At 48.9% G+C, this 21789-nt stretch overlaps 1 protein-coding gene across 3 annotated transcripts in view; it reads right to left on the bottom strand.

Annotated features, from left to right (window-relative positions):
* The window catches only part of LOC8029625 (glyoxylate/hydroxypyruvate reductase A), a 79678-nt gene extending 78582 nt beyond the window's left edge, over positions 1-1096 (bottom strand). The window contains exons 1-2 of one of the 3 annotated variants that reach the window (XR_006077446.1): positions 695-1052; positions 469-615 (exon numbers count right to left, since the gene is read on the bottom strand). Coding sequence is in view for 2 of the 3 variants with exons in the window: in XM_029983077.4 (XP_029838937.2) it covers positions 469-615; positions 695-974 (427 nt within the window). In the remaining variant the exon portion in view is untranslated. Of the gene's footprint in view, positions 1-468; positions 616-694 lie in introns of all 3 variants that reach the window. The other 2 variants (XM_029983077.4, XM_029983076.4) reach the window with 2 other exon arrangements.
* Positions 1097-21789: the final 20693 nt, after the last annotated feature.

Genomic DNA, 21789 nt, shown 5'->3' with positions numbered 1-21789 from the left:
CCTTGGCCATTCACTGCCAACACTTCCTACCGTTGGCCCATCATTTTCATTCCTGCCAGACTAAAACATACCGCGCCGTCTTCTTCTCCTCCTCCTCCCTCTCTTTCTTCCCCCCTTCCCCCCTCCCCTCCCCTCCTCCTCCTCCTCCTCCTCCTCCTCCTCCCTCCCCCCCCCCCCCCCCCCCCCCCCCGCTCTCTTCGGGGGCTATGTTGCACGTTTTGGACCCCCAGGAGACTAGGGAGAAGGAAGTGACCTCAACAACGCTCTTTGGATGTTGATTGTTGATTCGTCGCTTGCACACCAACGTCACCTCCTTCTCGCTGGTCGCCTGGAAGTCCAAAATGTGCAACATAGCCCCCCTGGTCTTTTCTACTGCCATGACTTTGAAACCTCAGAGGCCGGCAATGTATCAGGCGGGTCGATAAACCAAAGATCACCTGTTTATTGAGAGAGCTATGTTCCTCTCACCTGCCCATGTCAGTTGGACCCACTTCATGTTCGGTAGCTCGTAGAGGACATCTTTCAAGATGTCCGTATCGGTGATCAGAATCTCCGCATTCTGGAGCATCTGGACAACCTCCGGTTTGATCGTTGGTTCGTCACCGTGGGTGGTAACTGGGGGATCAGGGTCAACTAACGTTAGAAACGTTCATCACCCAAATGATTCCAGGGAAGAGTTAAGGCCATTACGTACACTTCGCCGTTATTTCGACCACTGAAGCGTCGTCTTTCAGTGCATCGGTGAGCTGATGCCCGAGGTTAGGTACCCTCGAAAGCACGTAAATCTTCCGTTTACTCATTTCTGATGCAGGGTTGGTAAGTGACGTGGCCGCCCCCGCCCCGTCTGCACCTCTAACGCACATGCGCACCGTCCAGTGGTTGCCTCGTGAACTTCTTGTAATCTTGGAAAGGCTAGGACAGGCACCATACACAAACGCACGAGCAGCACGAGCGCCGGTCCACATACTCTTCATAAGTCCACGAGATCCTCGGGGTGTTTTTAAACGCCTGGGTGGTCTCAGGGTCTAACGGCGTGGCTTGAAGTACGCCGGCAGTCACATGTGAACAACCGTGGTGCCGTGCACAGTGGTGCCGTGTGCCGTGGTTTTTTCGCGCGCATCACCTGAGCCGGATCCAAAGTATCAGAAACTTTAATTGAATTTCGGATGTTTCGAATAGTTTTAAACCGTTCGTTTAGATTTTACAGTCCCTGATTTATATAGCAATGGGCAATATGCCAATATTAGAGAGACAATATGTCCAATATATAAAATAGCAGCGCCCCTAGCGGCTCAATGTACTCTGGAAGCAGGACTGTCAACGCCTAGTTTCGGGTTCGGTTTCGCCGGGTTGTGCATCTGTCGTCTGCTTGGCCTTTCCTCGTGTCGTCATGGGTTGCTCCACACTTCTGGCCCCACGGTGTCCTTCATCCGCGCTCCGTTGAAGGTCGCTATGACTTTATGTTTTACAATCTCGCTGGAATTCGAGCACCGAGAGAGCTTGTATGATTGACATCCTACGAGAGTAGAATCAGGCCGCTCCACGAACCTCGGCCGCAATTTTGTGTTTCACGAGTTTAGCGACCCAGATCGAAACGGGCAGGGGTGGGGATTGAACACAGGATCCCTGGGTTGTGCAGTGCGAGCTTTCGCTTTGCGTGCACCGAGCTGTCGTTGGCTATATACTCCGGTGACCTTAAGTTTGAGTGCGGTTGACTGCGTTGCGTCGAGAACCAAAAGCGAGTCACCGGCACATCTGTGCTTTGTACGAAGCGTGGAATCCAATTCAAGGAATCATCATGGCACGCAATAGAAGCAGCAGGGATGTCCTGGTTTCTCGCAGCCGCAACGCAGTCAAACGCAATCAAACGCAACTGTCTGAAAAAGGCTTCAATATGGTTAGACTAGAAGCTCCACAAGGCGGTAAGTTGGGCGAGTTGGTTGAACATCTTCAAACGTGAAAACAGCGCGAAAAATTGGACAAGGGACGAGTGAAAGAAGTGCACGAACAAAGTGCTGACTTTCAACTAAAGTTTATTTTCAAGCGAACCAGAAAAATAAACACAGGGAGCATAGGAAGTAGGAAAGAACCAATCAAGAATCAAAAATACGACCCAACCGACAAGATTTCTGCCACGTCATCACCCTCACACGTGCCTGCCCTTCTCCTTGATAAAAAAGACCTCATCATCCCCCAAGTGAACCGACGGTGCGCTCACACATTCTCCTTCCCCTTTTGATAGAATGAGAAATGCCTCTTCAATCACTCTGGCGGTCTTACTTTTATTACGCGCCAAGATCGTCAAGTCATTAAATATAGGTACGCAGCCACACCTACTGCAATGTACCGCTAAAGGTGTATCCACACGACGGACCGGGCCGCGGACCGATTGATCACGTGATGCGCGGCCCGCGGGCCGCCCGGCTGCAATGAGCATCCACACGGCGGACCAAAAGAGCAGACGACAGTGTGAACGGGCCGGTCTAACCCTCGACCTCACAGCTCCACCAAATGAATGCAGCGAGCTGCTTTGAGGCTATTTGTAAGGAGCCAAGATGGAGGTTCAACGAAAGAGAAGTTTGGCCGCGGTGGCCCTGGCGTTGACTATTGAGGACGAGGAGGACTTAAGTGAACCGAAAAGGGCATGCATCTATTGTCCCACAGAGCGGGGAACTGCTCCACGAGCGCGATGAAGTAAAAAAGTTGCATCGTCGCACCATGCCGCCATCGTCGCACAACAAAAGGTTCGTCTTCTTCGTCTTCAACAGTTGGCGCCAAAAGAACACGACTTTGGATTTGGATTCCAATCTAAACAACAAAAGTCAGCTTGTTGCCAGACTTAACACTTCAATTATACTAAAAACGCCGCGGTCCGCCGCCAAGGTCCGGGCGAGAAAAGCGCTTGGCATTTCTCACAAGCGCGGGCCGCCGGCGGACCTCGAAAAGCGGTGACGTAAGATCACGTGATGCGCGGCCCGCGGACCAAAACAGCAATTTGGTCCGTCGTGTGGATACACCTTAAAGGTGTATCCACACGACGGACCAAATTGCTGTTTTGGTCCGCGGGCCGTGCATCACGTGATATTACGTCACCGGTTTTCGAGGTCCGCCGGCTGTCCGCGGCCCGGGCTTGTCAGAAATGCCAAGCGACTTTTCTCGCCCGGACCTTGGCGGCGGACCGCGGCGTTTTAGAGCGCAGCTCTTAGGGGCCTGTTCCCGGCTTGAGCGGCGTCGGCGTAACCAAGGTCACCCCAAGGTCACGCGACCCCCCAAGGTCATCCCAAGCTCATGTGACCCCCAGAGTCACGTGACCACCCCCCCCCCCCGCCGATGTCACGTGACCTCGGCGGGGGGTCACGTGATTGGAATCTAAATCCGAAGTCGTCAGGACTTCGGATTTAGTTTCCAATCCAAAAATCCAAACAACAAAAGTCAGCTTGTTGCCAGACTTAGCACTTCAATAGACCCTTTCCGAAATTCAGTCTGGCCACTCTGATGACAATCATAATCTGTGGAACGGCACGACTTCCACGGCTCTAAGGGCTCATTCACACTGGAAGCGGATCCGCGTTCGCAAAGCGGTTGCGAACACGGTTGTATAAGGATTCAGTACAATTGCACGCGCACACGATGACATCAAATGCGCGTGCAATTGCACTGGATCTTTATACAACCGCTTTCGCAACCGCTTCGCGAACGCGGATCCGCTTCCAGTGTGAATGGGGGGTAACAGCCGTGGAAGTCGTGTTCTTTTGGCGCCATCTGTTGAAGACGAAGAAGACGAACCTTTTGTTGTGCGACGATGCAACTTTTTACTTCATCGCGCTCGTGGAGCGATTCCTTGCTCTGTGGGACAATAGATGCATGCCCTTTTCGGTTCACTTAAGTCCACATCGTCCTCAATAGTCAACGCCAGGGCCCACCGCGGCCAAACGTCTCTTTCTTTGAACCTCCATCTTGGCTCCTTACAAATAGCCTCAAAGCAGCTCGCTGCATGCGTTTGGCGGAGCTGTGAGGTCGAGGGTTAGACCGGCCCGTTCGTTCTGTCGTCTGCTCCTTTGGTCCGCCGTGTGGATGCTCATTCCTGCCGGGCGGCCCGCGGGCCGCGCATCGCGTGATCAGTGGGGAAGGAACGGAAAGAAAGGGAATGCTCCCTCGCCCTCACGCTCACGCACCTCCCCGTTTGTCCACTGTACACCCTACCACATGTGAAGGGGATCTGATACACAACCCCTAGTGCGCATGCAGTGGCGTATCAACTTGTTTCTGAATGGGGGGGCAAACCAGACCCCCCCCCCCCCCAACCCCCCCCCACCCCCGGGCCGAGGGGCGGCAGAGTGTCGAACCGGAACCGAACCGGACCTGAACAGAACCGAAATTTTCGCCGCCATCTTGGAACTGAACCGGAAAAAAGTTTAACGGTAACCAGTTCAAAATGGTTCAGGGTGATATTTTTTTCATTACAAAATGAGTGTTGGAGAAGTAAAAATTGGCAGCTGTATTTCTATGTAGTGATCAAATTGTCATATACCTATCTGCAATGTATGAAAAATTGTGGGTTCTCGTGGCGCTTTTCTATCGGCACTACGATCAATCGTGTGTCACGTCGTCATATCATGTCATGATGCCAAAATATGCTGGCAAACTATGTCACTTCACGCGTCCTTGTGACGTATCGCGTGACTCACCACGCCAAGTCGACTTAAAGGAGTCATGAAACGCTTTTTCAACTTTTTTCTGTTTAGCTTTCCTCCTCAAGTCATAAACCGCGCATTGTACCAAACAGTTCAAGAGGTCGGAAAGGGGGGAGTCCCCTCTTGCTCGGAATCTCGCTCGTGTAGCCGATCACAGCTATTGTCCCCCTAGAAGATTAGCCCGTCGCTCAAAATTCCGACTATAGTCAGTTACAGGTTAAGAAGGTAGCGGCAAATGCCCCTCAAAGGGAATCAGATATCCCTCCGCCACCTCCGCATCCAATAGCGTCCCACAGTTTCCGTGACGTCGCGGCCAACACGCGAGGAAGGGCTTGCCTTTCTGTACAAATTTGCTTTATCTTTCGACTTTTACTTAGCATTGTGGAAGGCACGAGAGGGAGATTAGAGTTCTTCCCCACCGAGGGAAACAAATACGACTTTCGGGGATTAGCTTCCCCCCCGATGGATACAAAGGCTGCTTTCAGGGGCTCGGTTCTCCCTCCAATGAATATAAGTGGGACCGGAGACAAGTTGGAATCCATTGAAGCGGAACAAGGAGTGTTTCCAGTGAACTCTTCTTTCGACTGCGGAGCGATTCAAAACGGGCGCATCACGCTTGTGGGAGGAGCTTCTCCTACCTTCTTGACTTGTAATTCCGACTATAGTTGCTTTCCCCACCCCGTTCACCCCGAAGCTGACAGTTCTGTGGAAGCTACGTGCTCGTTGGGCTAGCCACACATTTTCCACGTGATCACGCTCTCTCGCGCATACCGACCCGCAGAGAATGAGGTCAGCTGATGAAAGGGAGGCGGCTGATTGGTCCGGCAAGCGCGTAGCTTCCACCGCAATGTCAGCTTAGGGGTAAAGGGATTAAGTGAGGTCCGGTATCGTGTGACGTGCGCTTGGGCTCTGGTGACGCGCTGCGGGGGCCCGGTTGTGGTGGCTAGTAGCCCGGTGACGCGCTGCGGGGTCCGCGGATGTATCACAGTGAAAAGGCGGAGAGTTTACGAAGGGAAGGAGGTACGAAATAGTCCGCTATGTTTTGCAAATTTTCGTAGCGAAAGTCAGGCTTCTGGCTTTCTACCTTTGTTCTTTTGGCCCACTGAACGATGTGCTATTAGTAAAATCCCAATATAAATTGATTTACTCCAGCCCAAATTCGTTTCATGGGTCCTTTAAATTGAGTACGTCACTTTAGAAGAAATTTTCCCGCTGAATTTAGATGGAGATATTTTCGGTAAATTTAGAGGGGAATTTTTTCCGCTAAATTTAGCGGGGAAGTTTTCCGCTAATATAGCAGGGAAAGTTTCCCGCTAAACTTAGCGGGGGACAATTTTCCATTAAATATAGCGGGGAATTCTTTCCGCTAAATTTAGCGGGAATTTTTCCCGCTAAAGGAAGCAGTCGGAACGCTGGAGACAGGAGGAGGTTTCCCCCTTTCTTCTCCAGCGTTCCGTCTGCTTCTTCCTCTCCGGCCTTCCTTTCCTTCGCCCTCCCTTCTTGAGTTGCAACGGACTATAGATGGAAAAACAGTGTTGCCATTTTAGCCATTTTGTCGCTAGATTTAGCGACTTTTTATACATTTAGCGGCGGATTTTTTTTTTTTTTTTAATTTAGCGGCTAGCGATTTATTTAGTGACTTTGGTGTTTAACCGTAATCTTGCTATTTTGAACAATTTTAGAGGTGATCGCGGGCTAAACCCTTTTGCTTCTCTAGCCGAGTTTGCTTTGGATACAAACTCAATTTAGCGGCGCGCTTAAAAAAAAAAAAAAAAAGGTTAACACTGTCAACACTGCAGACCACTGTCCCGCAGACCATCACTCCCGCACCCACGTACCTACGTGCTCTCCGCCAAACGTTGCTACCGCCAGCCAAGAGCGCAGCCGCTCTTGGCTGGCGCTTTCGACTAGTAACTTCCAGAGCAGCTGTTCGGCGAATGGGCACAGCTGAAGCGCACAAAGCTGGTAACGAACCGTCGACATCGGCAGATTTGGGCGACTTGAGAGCAGTCACCATCAAGGAAGAACTCTTGTTCTTCCAGACTGCTCCGTTGAACTGTTCTTGAAGACAATGCAGTCAATATTTCAGTGTTAAAATTAACAAGTACCCGTTTCGGTATTCACTGGACGCCATATTTGAGGGCGATGTTTAGAGCCCATGTTCAGAACGAGCTCACATTAATAGCCTGCTAAGACCGGCAACCTTGATGGTGCTAAATGCACGCTCCAAAAGGACTGCGGAAGCTCGACGTCAGCACACGCTCAGCAGCAGCGCACACGGATATGGCCGCCAGTGAATACTCCCTATTCATACTTTCGTACTTACCGCCTAGTCGTTTCCCAAATAAAACATTACAAATAAAAACCGTCCAAATTGCTTTTCAGTGTAAGTTTAACATCTCAAAATACCTGAGATATGATTATTTGCGGTTCACTTACTTTAAAAGGGTTTAATAAGCTTCTGGAGTTAAGCGAATAATTTAGGGACTTCCTGGTGAATCTAGCGACTGTTTAGTGACTTGCTGTCCTCAATTTAGCGCCGCACGCAAATAAAAAAAAAGAAAAAAAAAAGATGGCAACACTGTGTATAAGCGTTGTGAAACCATGACGTCACATGCCATCACCACTCTCACACCGAGTCACGTGACATCGTGAAGTACTCCATTGTCTCGAGCCCGAGTCGAGTGCTCGGGCTCTTGACAACGAGCATCGCCAAACATTCGTGTTGGCTGCAGGTGTTTAATCAAAGATAAATAGCTGAAGTCTTACACCGGCAGTATAAAATGAGCGTCAGATCACATCGCCGCTTGTTCTAATAGCGAGTTATGAAGGGGAAAGCTATTTCTTTCCTTTATTTTTTCTGCGTCTGCCATTAAGCAGAGAGAAAAACTAATGATGGTTTTTGCACGCCATCAACGTCAGGGATTAAGTCTTAGTGGTATTTACTGAAGCCACAAAAATTGTTGCGTGAATCATTTTATATGTACACATCATTGAGGCAGCCCAACATGTTTCCGTTGTTGCTGGACTTTCGAAGGACTAAATATGGCTTATTGATCTGACGATATATAAAACTACAAGTGTGTAGTGCAGCGATACCTCAAAACAAAATTCTAGGGGCCTTAGAGGCAACCGCTCAAATTCTCGTAGTTTTGTTTAAACTTCATAATTTTGGGGTGCAAAATAAGAGAAATGGAGGATTACTGTTAACGAATGACACAAATAGAATTGTCAAACTGGCGTGCACCACCAAACGAAAAAGGGAGTCCCTCAGAAATAAAAAAAAATGTATTCTCTGGAGGAGCATCGTCAAATGAAATGGGGGAGGGGGGGGGGGGGGGGGGGGGGGGCTAAAAACATACTGCGTTGTGAAGGTTCCTCTGCTCCGCATCTTGGGCGCAGACCAGACAGCGCGATCCCGCAAAACTACTTCGTTTGCAAAATCACTCCCGCTAGAAAGCGCGTTTTCGTTGCGCCAGACGATCGTGCCGTTCCACACCACGCTGTACCAAGAAAGCATGGTTTTTGTTTCTGAATGCATGAGCTGTAGGGGGCTAAGCTCGCCTCCGGCGGGAATCTCTCCGATGCTACGTCACGAGGGAGGGGAGGAGCTTCTTTTGACTCCGCCCCGGCGAGTTTCCCACTCCCCCTCTTACATTTCCGACCCCCCCGGCGGCGGCGAGTTCCCCAGCGTAGCTCCGATTTTTCCCTACGCTCCGCAGTGAAGGGTTTTTATTTTATTTAAATCGGGGGATCGGTGGCCGGCTGGGCTAGCGCACACCAGCTCGGAGCAGATCGAGCGAAAGGTCCGTTGCAGAACCCAGGATGCTGGGCTCAATCCCCACCCCGGCCCGTTTCGATGTTGATGAGCATCGTACCGGCGTGCAGTCGTGTAACACTACTGCGGGATGGACGTTGAAGACCTTAGGCTAGCGGTTGTACGGCACTGCATGGCTAAATTTCTCATCTACAGCTGGGAGAATCTACCCCGTTGAGGCAGACCAAGTTTTAGGTAGTATCAACATACATACAGCCCAATTTTTTTTAAATTTAAATCGTAAATGACAAATAAGAATAGGTAACAGCACGGATGCTAATTATACAAACATTGCTTGGATATGGGCTAGTTGACTAGACATCGTGATGGTTTGCTGCGCCACGTAGATGCAAGAAAAACACTCTTGATAAAGATATAAACTAGAGTATAGACGAAAAACAACATACAGGAATGGCGCAGACTAACAACTGTGTAATTTCTTTCTCATCTTTCTCCCCCCCCACCGCCACACAGCCACAATATTTTTTTTTTTTTTTTTCAGAATAGGGTGCACGTGGAGCGGAAGCTCGCGCTGCAGAAACCAGGATCGTGGATTCACCCCCACCCCTGCCCTTTTCGATGTTGATGAGCATCGTACCGGCATGCGGTCGTGTATCACTACTACGTGGTGCACGTTAAAGACCCTAGGCTAGATTAAGTCATACTGCACTGGCTAAATTGCTTATCTACAGTAGGTGACAATGTCGCAATGTTCTGGCATGTTCTCCTGCTGTATAAACAACTAACGGCCAATTTGTTTGTCAAAATACGGTGTGGAGGGAGAAAGATGAGAAAGAAATTACACAGTTGTTAGTCTGCGCCATTCATGTTCATTGCTTTTCTTCTATCATCTGTTTTAGTTTCAATTTTATCAAGCGCGTTTATCTTGCATCTACGCAGCACAGCAACCCATAGAAATAATTGTAAAAGCCTGTAAATAATGGTAAATAGCGTTCCTGGTTGCAGATTGCCGTAAAAACACATTTGTTTCTAGGATTCACTTTGTAGAATTTGGATGTAGGATACACGACGGGGACGACGGTCCATTCACGGCTCCATCGCCTCAAGCCCGGTTCGCCACGCAGTTCATCGCACAGACACCTTACCACGTCTTTCGAGAGGCGATATGTGTTGTTGAAAATGAACGTCGTCCATGTCCAACACATTGGCGTGGTTTAAATATCTAAGCCGACGGCAAAACACGAACGAAAACGCTGCCATTTTGGACGCTTCTCCCTGATCTCGCGCCCAACTCGCCCAAACTCGCCTAGGTCGGAGCCGGCAAGCTTTTCCCATCCGCGGCGGCTTCTGCCAGGTCACAATGACGTCAACGCATATCGCCGCGAGTTCCGGATATGCAACTCTCCGACCGCCTCAAACCCTCCGTTTAACGTCACGATCTAGAGAGTGCCGGCGCGTGTCGTCATGCACGGCGCCGACCAATCGCGGCGGTCGGCGAGTTTGGCGGAGAACTCGCCTCGATCTCGCCGCGCCGAGCTTAGCCCCCCTGCGCAGAGCGCGAACCTTCTGCAGTGTGCATTGTGCGCCACGGGATTCGATTTTGTCAGCAAAGAGAAATCTCTGACCACTAGCATGTCACGTCCAAACCTTAAACAGTCCAGTTTTCTGGAGAAATGTGATGTTCTCAACACACTACTCTGTTTCACTTTAAGTGTGAGCGTAGCAGAAGCTAAAAAAGCGAGGTCCCGGCTTTCAGCGTCCAAGCACGCGCGCTCCTGCAATGCGAGCACAGCTGGTCAGGACCACATTCTCGCGCTTGTAACATCGGCTGCAACTGAACTTGATGGGGTCCTGCAAAAAGTTTCTGGCCACTTTTTTTTTATTTGCATCGCGTTCGCTCTAACTAGCGAGAGACTCTAGCAACACATTAAACATAAAATAAAGAACTAAATTCTGACGTGTTTTAACATAATAGGCGAAATAAGTTCAGAATTTTAAGCACATTTTCTTTTGTTGATGACGTACTTGGTCAGAATCAATAGAGAACAAAATCGAAATGAGCGTGCAACCACCATCCGCGATCTTCCTAAATGTTGGGAATTAACATCCAATTATAAAGATGTGAGCACCCCAGAAATTTACGGGTGTTCCAAGTAAAAATGTGAGTGAGAGTCACGTGCAAGTGAAAATAAAGCTTTTACAGCATGTTATCGACGTTGCCTAATTCAGCCATGGTTCCACATTCATTTACTTCAGTCCAGCAACACTGAAAGATAAGTGGGCTGGTACACACGCATTGCAGAATATTTTCTCGAGTCTTTCTTAGTATCTGCTTGATGAGCAGTTCTTTCTGTCATGCTCCAACCGTGTTGCTAAATGTAGAAAGAAGGATTGTGCGCCTAGCCAATCTTTCAGAAGTACTAAAAAAAAATATGTCAAGGTTAATCATTTTGCCTGCACATCAATACTTGTATCGTCTCCATGACTTGGCCTACAATAGGCCTTGTGCTACCAAACCTTGGTTCAGGAGTGTCTAGGGGAGGCACTCACTTGATCAAATGATGTTTTAGCGAAGGCCGAGCTCATTAAACTTTCGTTCGCTCGAATAAAGCCGACTACCCTCTCATTTTGCGTGCTATTGTCCTTTTGCTGTGAAACGCTCGATTGCCCCCCCCCCCCCCCCCCCCCCCCCCCACCATCACCACCAGACAGCGCCGTGCTATGGGCATTTGTCGTGAGTTGAAACGCCAAAGTTGCGCGTCAAACAGTATGTGCGATCAAGCCGATTGTGCAAAACTCTGATTTCAGAATATCGATGCGCGTAAACAGAGAAGAACCCAGCGCCTGAAAGGTGCAAAGCGGTGCGACTTATTTACCAACTTTTCCACGAAAAAGGCTCAATATACGGATGTGCGACTGATACAAGGGAGCGACTTATAGACGCTTTCAGGGCTTTCAGGGTGCATGGGCGCCGCCATAACCGACCTTCAGTTTTTGTTCCCCCTTATTCCGTTCCCTCCACTTCATTAGTGGGACAGCAGGACAGGTTATTGCCATTTTAAGTATTACTGTGTTCTTCTCCCCAGCATAGGCCTTTGTGGAGGCTGGTCGACGCCCGCTTCAGTGGCTCGGCATCTGGGTAAGACAAGAGAAGGTCGGCTATGGTGGCTCAATCTGGAACGCGCTGAAAGCGTCTATAGGCCGGAAAATACGATAAGCATATGAGAAAGGCCGCTCTGGTTCAAGGACGCTAGGTGCCCAAACGCCGCTTGCATGGCATGCGGAATCCTGGCCCAGTCTCGTGTCTCGTGCTCATGCGCTCGCGCTAGCATATCGTCAAGGTCAATGCACTACACACCTTCACCCTAAACGTAGTCCTGCAAATACCAAGGACGACGATGTTCGCATTCCGGGCGTACTGGTGGAGGCACGCTCAAACCTCGATCTGAAAAATGCGAGAGTGGTGTTGGTTGTCCATCCTGGTGACCCCGTTCTGCACTCCACATGGCATTTGGCTCGCCTCCTTGTTCCATAGCCGGTGTGATGCCTTGGTCAATGGCAAGGTGTGCGTCAGGCCCAATGGGCGTGAGGTCTTCAGTATAGTCCGACATGTCGCTTCTGCAACCTCAGATTGGGTTTGACATCTCGCATTTCCTACTTCTGATGCGATCAGTGTGCCGCCGCTAAACGCATCTGTCTTCAAGCTCTACCTGGTAGGAGACATGCCCCAACTGGCACGAAATCTCCCCTAGAAGCCAGCAGTTTTCGCTCGTGCTGAAGTCTTAAATCTGAATCTTAAATCCGTACGCCCTGCATGCAGTGGCGTAAGGATTTAAGATTGTCGGTCCGAAAAGATGTCTCCTCGCGCTAGGTCATTGCCGACTGTTGATCTGGGTGTAGCTGTTCTAAGGCTGACTGAATTTGTCGCCTGAACAAAAGTTTCGAGATCTCTTTCCAGTGGAGGTGCTCGGAAGATTGTGTTGTCCAAACATGAGGTTGGCCAGACAAATGAACCAGTTCCCTCGAGTGATTTTCTTCAGTGATCTTTTTCTCTCCTGCACCATTCGTCCGGCATGACCATTGGAAGATGAGTGACAGTGTGCCAACAAGACCTGACGGACGCCACTCCGACTCAGGAATTCTTTAAAGGGACGCAGACAGGGTATTTAATTTCGCCAAGGTTTTTATTCCAACATGACATACGAGAGCCCAACTACCTAGAAAACAATTTGCGGCTCGGAATTCTTTTCTTTCTGCCCGAAAACAGCCGATCAAAAACTGGCCAGTTTGAGTCGCACTCACTCTCTTCTCTGTGGTCATGTGTCGTTTTCTATGGTTTAAATACAACCACCAAATATTCGGGAGGAGGAGCGACCGTGACGCCCCAAGTGGTTAACGTTAGAACTACACGGATTGGGACAACAAATATAATGATTCAGCGCTCGGCTGACATAACCGAACGCGGCGTCAGCATTCGGCTAGAGTTCGTGTTCTCCGGTGAGGAAGAGGAGGGGCTCTTTTGTTTCCACTCTGGCCTGCATGAACAATGCAGCATGCAAGGTCCCAGCTCCGCACAAAAGCCGAAGTGGGTCAAGCTCGTATTCTCCGAGAATAGATCCGGCACTTAACATCACTTCGTCGATTGTAAGTGTTTTTTGCATTAAACTGTGCCCTGCGCTCTATAGGCTCCTTGCATTGACGTCACATCGCATACTTTTGCACACCAAGAAAAAGGAGGAGAGGGAAGTTGCTTTTGTAAGAATTTTGAGTGACAGGTTAATCTTTTATAATTTTCTGGGGGGAGAATAGCGACGCCTGTACAGATCCGGGAGATTAACCCGTCACTCAAAATTCTTACAAAAGCAGCTTCCCTCTCCTCCTCTTACTTGGTGTTCAAAAGTGTGCGATGCGACATCAGTGCAAGCAGCAGATGACATGGACATGCCCATAAGGCCTGTTGGCATATGCGCAGGCCTTGTGTCGAGTAAACACCAAGGGTGAGGACAACAAAGCGGTTTGAGCGCCCCCTATAGTTCGAGCTCCTGCCCAATAATCAAAGTCATGGGTCATCAAAGGCACACACGGAATATTAAAAATAAAAAATCACTATAATGTCCATTTTTTGTGGCTTCTAAAAAGCTGCAACAACGTTGATTGTTAAAAATAAGTTGCACAGTCAAGTGAATTCTGCCAACTCTCTCCTCCCCTATATTTTTTCCTCCCCAGTCATGTTCGGCTTCGAGGAGTTGCATTTTTTTACTTCATTAAAAATATGTGACGCTGTAGTAAATTATTGAATGGGTAGCCTACTGAAACCAAAATAAATCGCCTAACAAAAAATTAAAAACATTTGGGGAGAGTCAGTGTCCCTTTAAAGGAGCTGTGCAACAATTTTAACGTTCAAAGAATTTTCATCTTGTACTTTTCACATTGTTTATCTTGTCACAAAGGACAGAAACCACATATCCGGCTTTCGAAATGTTGCGATTCCGCTGCGTAATTACGAGGCAAGAATTAGAATATTTCTCCATCGGCAGCTGCGAGCGGCAGCCATGAGAACCACACGGCGCAATGTCCCCTCAAAAAGGGGACTTGTAAAAAAAAAAAAAAGCTAGTTGTGCAACTAGCTGCTCAATAAAATTTAATGTTTCTATAGATCTAGTCGTTATAACATAAATATAACTGCGTCAAAAACCTGGTATCATTGACAAAATTTTTATTATACGAAGTTACAGTAATGCCATCTATCCGAGGTCAACAAAACCGCCAGCTTTATCTACTACCGCAAGGGGTCACCAGAAGCCGGACGGGGAGAGTCAGACCTGGACAAGCACGTTGGCGCTTTCCTCCTTTTGCCATCTTGATCGCGCGGCACAAGCATGTGGTCACGTGGTCGCAAGCAGGTGAGTTCTTGTTAATCACTGATGGCACTAGAGATTCAGGAGAACCCAGCACATCCCTATTTCACGCCACAGCGCACATGACTCGGAAGACGGTGAAGGGGTTGAGAGGTGCCAAAAACCTCAATATTTTCCATTTTTTTAAATAAAAACTAGCACATGCAGGCAAAAGCGGTTTTTTGTTCGTTACTTTAGAAGGGTCGAGACAACAACTCCCACAATTATTTAAGCAAAGCACTGAAATTTTTGAAGAACTTCTTTAATATCACTCGGCGGTACTGTTGTCCGAGACTTTTACATACAGAAGTCTGCGAGTTGCAAACGAGGTATGAAGTGCGGTTATTACAGCCGAGGATGACATGGACTTTACTCGCGAGACTTCTAACCATTTGGAGTGTGATGTCCACCACAACAAAAAACAACGCCCATTGAGAGGGACCTGCAAAGTCGACGTGTAGCTTCGACCACGGGCTTGTCGTAAATTTCCACTGGTGCACAGAAGCGTGGGCTGGCGCGTTTCGAGACTCCTGACAAAGAACACAGCACTGCACTCGGCGTTCTATTCTTGGTCACGGCTCGGCCACCAGAGATAGCCTCTTGCAAAACCCTCCATCCTCACAACAAGGTGACCGCTGTGCAATAGGTCCAATACTCCTTAAGGTGTATCCACACGACGGACCAAATTGCTGTTTTGGTCCGCGGGCCGCGCATCACGTGATCTTACGTCACCGCTTTTCGAGGTCCGCCGGCGGTCTGCGGCCCGCGCTTGTGAGAAATGCCAAGCGCATTTCTCGCCCGGACCTTGGCGGCGGACCGCGCCATTTTTAGTATAATTGAAGTGCTAAGTCTGGCAACAAGCTGACTTTTGTTGTTTGAATTGAAATCCAAATTCAAAGTCGTGTTCTTTTGGCGCCAACTGTTGAAGATGAAGAAGACGAACCTTTTGCTGTACGACGATGGCGTCATGGTGCGACGATGCAACTTTTTACTTCATCGCGCTCGTGGAGCAATTCCCCGCTCTGTTGGACAATAGTTGTATGCCCTTTTCGGTTCACTTAAGTCTTCCTCGTCCTCAATAGTCAACGCCAGTGTCACCGCGGCCAAACATCTCTTTCGTTCAACTTCCATCTTGGCTCCTTACAAATAGCCTCAAAGCAGCTCGCTGCATGCTTTTGGCGGAGCTGTGAGGTCGAGAATTAGACCGGCCCGTTCACTCTGTCGTCTGCTCTTTTGGTCCGCCGTGTGAATGCTCATTGCAGCCGGGCGGCCCGCGGGCCTCGCATCACGTGATCAATCGGTCCGCGGCCCGGTCCGTCGTGTGGATACACCTTTACGGGAGAGATGGATGTGTGATCACATGACTGCCCCACGATACATAACCATTGTAGGCAGGCAGCTCGATCGTCACGGCGACAGTTTATAGGCCTGAAATACTCTTAAGGTTTCGCAGACGACCATACAGGCAGAACCTAATGCAGTACAGGCTAAAGAACTCAATTATTTTATTATTCATTTATTCGACCCTTAAAGGCCCAATGGGCATTACATAAGTCAACGCTGCCTCCTGTCTCGTGTCGGTGGGCACTTCTAGAGTGAGCTTGATGAGGAGAATACCAAGAAGGGTGGGTACTTCAAAGTCTCGAATCTTCTGAGGAAGATGGCTAAAGAAATCAGCGTTGCCCATCTGTTGCCCAGGTCTGTAAATACTTCCAAGTTTCGAATCTTCTGAGAAAGATGGCTAAAAAGGTCAGCGTTGCCCATCTGTTTTCCAGGTCAGTAAATAAGCTCATAACCATACTGGGCTAGCATAAGGCTCCAGCGCAGTAAGCATAGAAAAAGAATTAACCTGAGGAATTGGTTTGCTTTGGTGTAGTAACCCGAGAAGAGGCTTGTGGTTCGTGAAAAATCTTAAAGTGACGCCCATACAGGAACTGGTGAAACTTGTTCACACTAGCTACGACAGTCAACGCCTCATATCTGTTTGCAAGCAGTGCCTTTCAGCTCGCGTCATTGTTCTTGATGCCAATGCCACAGGAAAGTTTCTGCACCCTGATGACACGTGGCTTATGACAAACCCTAAGCCACACAAAGAGGCATCACAGGCCAAGATTAAGGGACGATTGACATCGTAATAGGGCAAACACGGTGGATGGCTGCAATAGAGCTTTGCCTCGTCGGAAAGCTGCTGCTCTCTTTTGGCCCCATTTCTAAGGTGTGCCTTAGTACAGCAAGCAATGAGGGGGTTTTAAGACGTGAGTTGCACCCTTAAAAAGAATGGCCGTGAAAGTGGTAAAAGTGGAGAAGTCCCAGGAAGGATTGCAACTGCTGTTTTTCTCGTAGTTCAGGAGCGATCTGAACAGCTTGCACTTTTTCTTCTGTGGGGCAAATGCCTTCCTTGTCAATCTTGCGTCCTATGAAGGACACTTCAGGCACTCTAAACTACATTTGCTCTTGTTTAGGCAAAGCCCGTTGTCATCGATTCTTGCCCGAAGTCGTGACTCATGTTCTTTATCGTTCTGACCGCCGATCATAATGTCGTCGAAAAATACTAAGACAACAGCAAGTTCCATGAGAAGCTTTTCCCTGTAGAGTTCGTCGCTATATGAAAGTAGCGCTGGTCACATGTGTCGCTACAGCTGTAGAGACACAAAACTGCAGACGGGCGACTCTGAAGAGACCCCGTTAAGTGTTGACTGTTTAAAGGAGCTATGCAACAATTTTTGTACTTTGCGCAAATACCGCTTAAAACGGATCCCTAACGTTAATGACCTATGAAACACGCGTTCGTTTTTCACCCCACGCAATAGAAGTCCCAGAAAAAAATAAAAGAAAAACGAGCAGCGTTCACCCCCTCAACTCGCAGCCATAACAAGCGGCCACGTGATCTGGAGCCGATTATATGCCGCCAGTGTTCATCATAGCCACGCGCTGGGGTTGGCAAAGCGCAGGACACGCGCTGAGTTCCATACATTGTTATGGCTCGGCTGATGTCGTCGTTGCAGCGATTGGACACTGGTCACAACCCGAATGCTTCTCGAGCTAGCAATTGTCACGAGCCCAAGTCGAGTGCCCACGCAATGCTCGGGTCCAATCTATGAACCGCATTCAAATATCGTCACTTGGGTGTACTGCGATCCCCGAGTTACGTCATCAAATTTTGCAAAGGAGAGATTGAATGAAAATGGTCGCTTTTGTCCTTGAAATTACACCGCAACAAAGGAGTTTCTTGACCAATGGCGTTGCGTGTGAGTATCCTTGAGTCCCAGGTGTGCCAGTAAGCTCGTGTAGAGAGAAAAACATTCCAATTGAATATCGTTGCACTGCTCCTTTAAAGGTCTGCTGTAGCTTTGTCCACTACTTTCTGGATACGCTTGTTCCAGATCCAACTGTGAAAACTTCTGATTACCAGTCAGTTTTGAGAACAGCTGATCAGCAGTTGGCAATGGGTATGTTTCCCACCGGACGACACGGCTTACTGTACACTTGTAATCTCAGTACAGGTGAATGCTGCCATTCTTTTTGAGAATGGGCACAACAGGAGTTGCCCAAGAACGGTGTACCAGTTCAAAAATCCCCTTTTCTACCAGTTTATCGATGGTTTCGCCTACCTCAGGCAGCGGGTGCAGAGGAATTGGGCAAGCCTTGAAAAACTTGGGTGTCGCGGCTGGGTCGACGTCCATTTTACCGAAGCCCTTTGCTTTTTCCGAGTCTTGGCTGAAAGAGCTCGGGGAACTTGACCACCATGTTGTGAAGCAGAGCTGCCTCGGTCTGACGCTACAAGGCGTCGACATGAAAGACTCCCCTCGAAAGTGATGCTCAAAAACCAGAACCAGTCGCGCCCAAGCAGATTTTCGCTGAATACTTTGTCGACCAGAAGTTCTAGTTTTATGCTTTTGTCCTCGAACGACACGTAGGCTGAAACGTTCCCGAAAACCTCCAGGGCCTGTTTGCTGTAAGCCGGTTAGCTATAAACGCAGTAAAAAGCTAACCGCCCTTCTCTACTAGGTACCTACAAGTACCTAGCCAAGTTTGACGGGGGTTGGATGAGCGATAGCTTCATGTTTCATTATGGGGTGGTAGCTGTTGTCACCTACCGACTGAAGCGAAAAGAAATGGCTTTCATGAAAAAGGTACCTACAAGTACCTAGCCGAGTTTGACGAGGGCTGGATGAGCGATAGCTCGGTGTTTTATTAGGGGGTGGTAGCTGGTGTCACCTACTGGTTGAAGCGAATATAAATGACTTTCATGGAAACGTTCCCGAAAGAGGGTCCCAAGAAGGCGCCCTACCGGGTTTTCGGGAAGCTGTGCGGCATACATTTGAGTTTAAGAAACACTTTTTTTTTGCTTGTGGTACAGATATTGGGTAAGGTAGAACCCTTCTTTGGAAAACTTCCAAATGTTTGGCCCTCTGAAGCGAAGACAAGCCTCGTTGAAAGTTTTTTTATAAGTTCGACAGAGGACAACGAAGTTCAATCCTGGAAGTAATAGGAAGAAGTGAGCAGTGAAAGGCAGGCGGTACACCGGCAGCGGGGGGATCGGTGGCCGAGTGGTCTAGCGCACACCAGCTTGGAGCACGTGGAGCGAAAGCTCGCGCTGCAGAACCCAGGGATCCTGGGTTCAAGCCCCACCCCTGCCCGTTTCGATCTGGATGAGCATCGTACCGGCGTGCGGTCGTGTATTACTACTGCGTGATGCACGTTAAAGTCCCCAGACTAGCGGCTGTACCGCACTGGCTAAATTTCTCATCTACAGCTGGGAGACTCGTCGCCCCTGTGAGGCAGACCAAGTTCTAGGCTGTATAAACACACACACAACCCAATTTTTTTACACCGGCAGCATGGTGGGCCAGCATGTAAGAACTGTATATAACACAATCATAAACTGAAAGCAGAGTAATTCAGCTCCTGTGAAAATAGACCTACTACTAAATTACCCAAACATCGAGGAGAATTCTGAAAGTGTAATTCTATGCTCCGCACGCACTGGCCTTACGGTATAAAATATTCAAAGTAAACAATCATAATACGGCTTTGACAAATGCACCTGCAAAGCGAAATTTCTTTCAGGCTCTTGCTTTAGAACAGTTACTACTGCAGATGCCAACACGTGCAGCGCGTGTAACTACACTCGCAGCATGCACCTTGGTGCTTGGGAGATTTAGCAAAAGGTCTACTGGGACGCTGTCTCCTTCTGCGTGCTATCAAACCCGGCCGATTAGTTCGTTACAATCCGCTGTAGTATTCCAAAGACGTTGCCATGCCGACAATTGCGTTCATACAGGTTTAGCAATGGCCAGAATAAAAAGACTATCTAAAAAATGTGGCGAAGTCATTGTTCATGTTTTGAGATTTAAGTGAGGTAAGGCAAAGCGAAAGCCTCCTGCACCATTCATTGCTGAATAACGCGCCTGACGTAGTACGACCCATTAGTTCCAAAGCGAGCAACGCTTGCTCGCAGGGGCACCGCAATGCTTCTCTGCCGTCCTTATACTTACAGTTTACGTGACCTCAAATTCCGTCTGGTAGGGAAATGCGGTTAACTTTTTACTGCAAATAAAGTTAACCGGCTTCGAGTGAACGGGCCCTGGGTCTACTATGTATAGGACCGTAGCCATAAGCAGCACAGTTTGAGGCTGCTCTTGGATACGTGAAGCTGAATCATCACACACGAGTTAATGATTGTGAAGACAGATCAGAAGTCCATTTCCATTTGTACTCTACAACCAGCAATCGCATCATCAGAAAAGACAGGCAGCTTGGTGCTCTTGATGGCAAAAACTCCGTAATCTCCTCACAAGGGCTCAAGTCTGCTACTATGAACTGTCAATTGTTGGCATACGGCTCCCGCCTTTTGGCGCGGCAATGTGTCCTTTGTAATTGCAGAAGTGTCACACCGCCCCACACAGCAGCACGCTCTTCGGTCATGCGCCGCATTGCAACACCAGTATGTTCCTTGAAAAGGTGACCTTGAACAATTCTCCGCATTGCTTGTTGAGCCACCGATTTCGGTAGGTGGAAGGGTTGACGACAAACTGCAAGACTGCATCGTTTGCGGCCCCCATGACGATGACTTACAGCGGCATCTGCTCGTCACGACCACGCTAACGCTGAATAAAGCCCTGGATATGTCCAGAGCGGCTGAAATGGCCAAGTCTCAAGTGACCGAAATTTGCACCTCTGCATCATCACAGGCGGCTGCAGCACATTCTGAAAAGTTCCGGGTTGGAAATGACGCAGCGTCGAGTTTGACGCTTCAGACAAGACTTCCCCCTACCATGAGAAGAGCATGCTAAACTATGGTAGATTTGCCCCACAAGCCTCCAAGCACATGTTTACGGATCCACTGACCCGAGATTAATATCACGGGATATATTCAGAATTGCCAGCGTGTGTCAGTGACCTGTAGGCATCAAACCACCTTGGCAATTAACTGCCAATACTTTCTACCTTTGACCCATCATTTTCATTCGTGCCAGACTAAAACATGCCGCGCCGTCTTCTTCTTCTCCTCCTCCTCCTCCTTCTAATCCCCCCTCTCACTCTCCTTCCTTCTATCCTCCCTCCCTCCCTCCCTCCCTCCCTCCCCCCCCCCCCCCCCCCCTTCGCTCTCCCTTCGAGGCTCCCAACTGGCCTGGTCTTTTCCTACTCATGCATTCCTCGGGTTAAATGGATCCATGACTTTGAAACCTCAGAGGCCGGCAATGTATCAGGCGGGACGATAAACCAAAGATCGCCACTTTATTAAGATAGCTATGTTCCTCTCACCTGCCGTTGTCAGTTGGACCCACTTCATGTTCGGTAGCTCGTAGAGGATATCTTTCAAGATGTGCGTATCGGTGATCAGAATCTCCGCATTCTGGAGCCTCTGGACAACCTCCGGTTTGATCGTTGGTTCGTCATCGTGGATGGTAACTGGGGGATCAGGGTCAACTAACGTTAGAAGCGTTCATCAATCAAATGATTCCAGGAAAGAGTTAAGGCCATTACGTACACTTCGCCGTTATTTCGACCACTGAAGCGTCGTCTTTCAGTGCATCGGTGAGCTGATGCCCGAGGTTAGGTATCCTCGAAAGCACGTAAATTTTCCGTTTACTCATTTCTGATGCAGGGTTTGTAGAAGTGACGTGGCCGCCCCCGCCCCGTCTGCCACTCCAACGCACATGCGCACCGTCCAGTGGTTGCCTCGTGAACTTCTTCTAATCTTGGAAAGGCTAGGACAGGCACCATACACAAACGCACGAGTAGCACGGGCGCCGGTCCACATACTCTTCATAAGTCCACGAGATCCTCGAGGTGTTTTTAAATGCCTGCACTGTTAGCAAGTCCCGTGTATTTGGCGAATATTTTGGGTGAAAAACACGCTATTTTCACAAATTACCATAAATTTACACGATGAGTAACGGATAATTCGTTCAGA

Source organism: Ixodes scapularis, unplaced genomic scaffold, assembly GCF_016920785.2.
Source record: "Ixodes scapularis isolate PalLabHiFi unplaced genomic scaffold, ASM1692078v2 PGA_scaffold0__279_contigs__length_252992795, whole genome shotgun sequence".
Lineage (NCBI taxonomy): Eukaryota > Metazoa > Arthropoda > Arachnida > Ixodida > Ixodidae > Ixodes > Ixodes scapularis.
The sequence above is the reverse complement of the archived record's forward strand: the minus strand, read 5'-3'. Positions and strand labels throughout refer to the sequence as shown.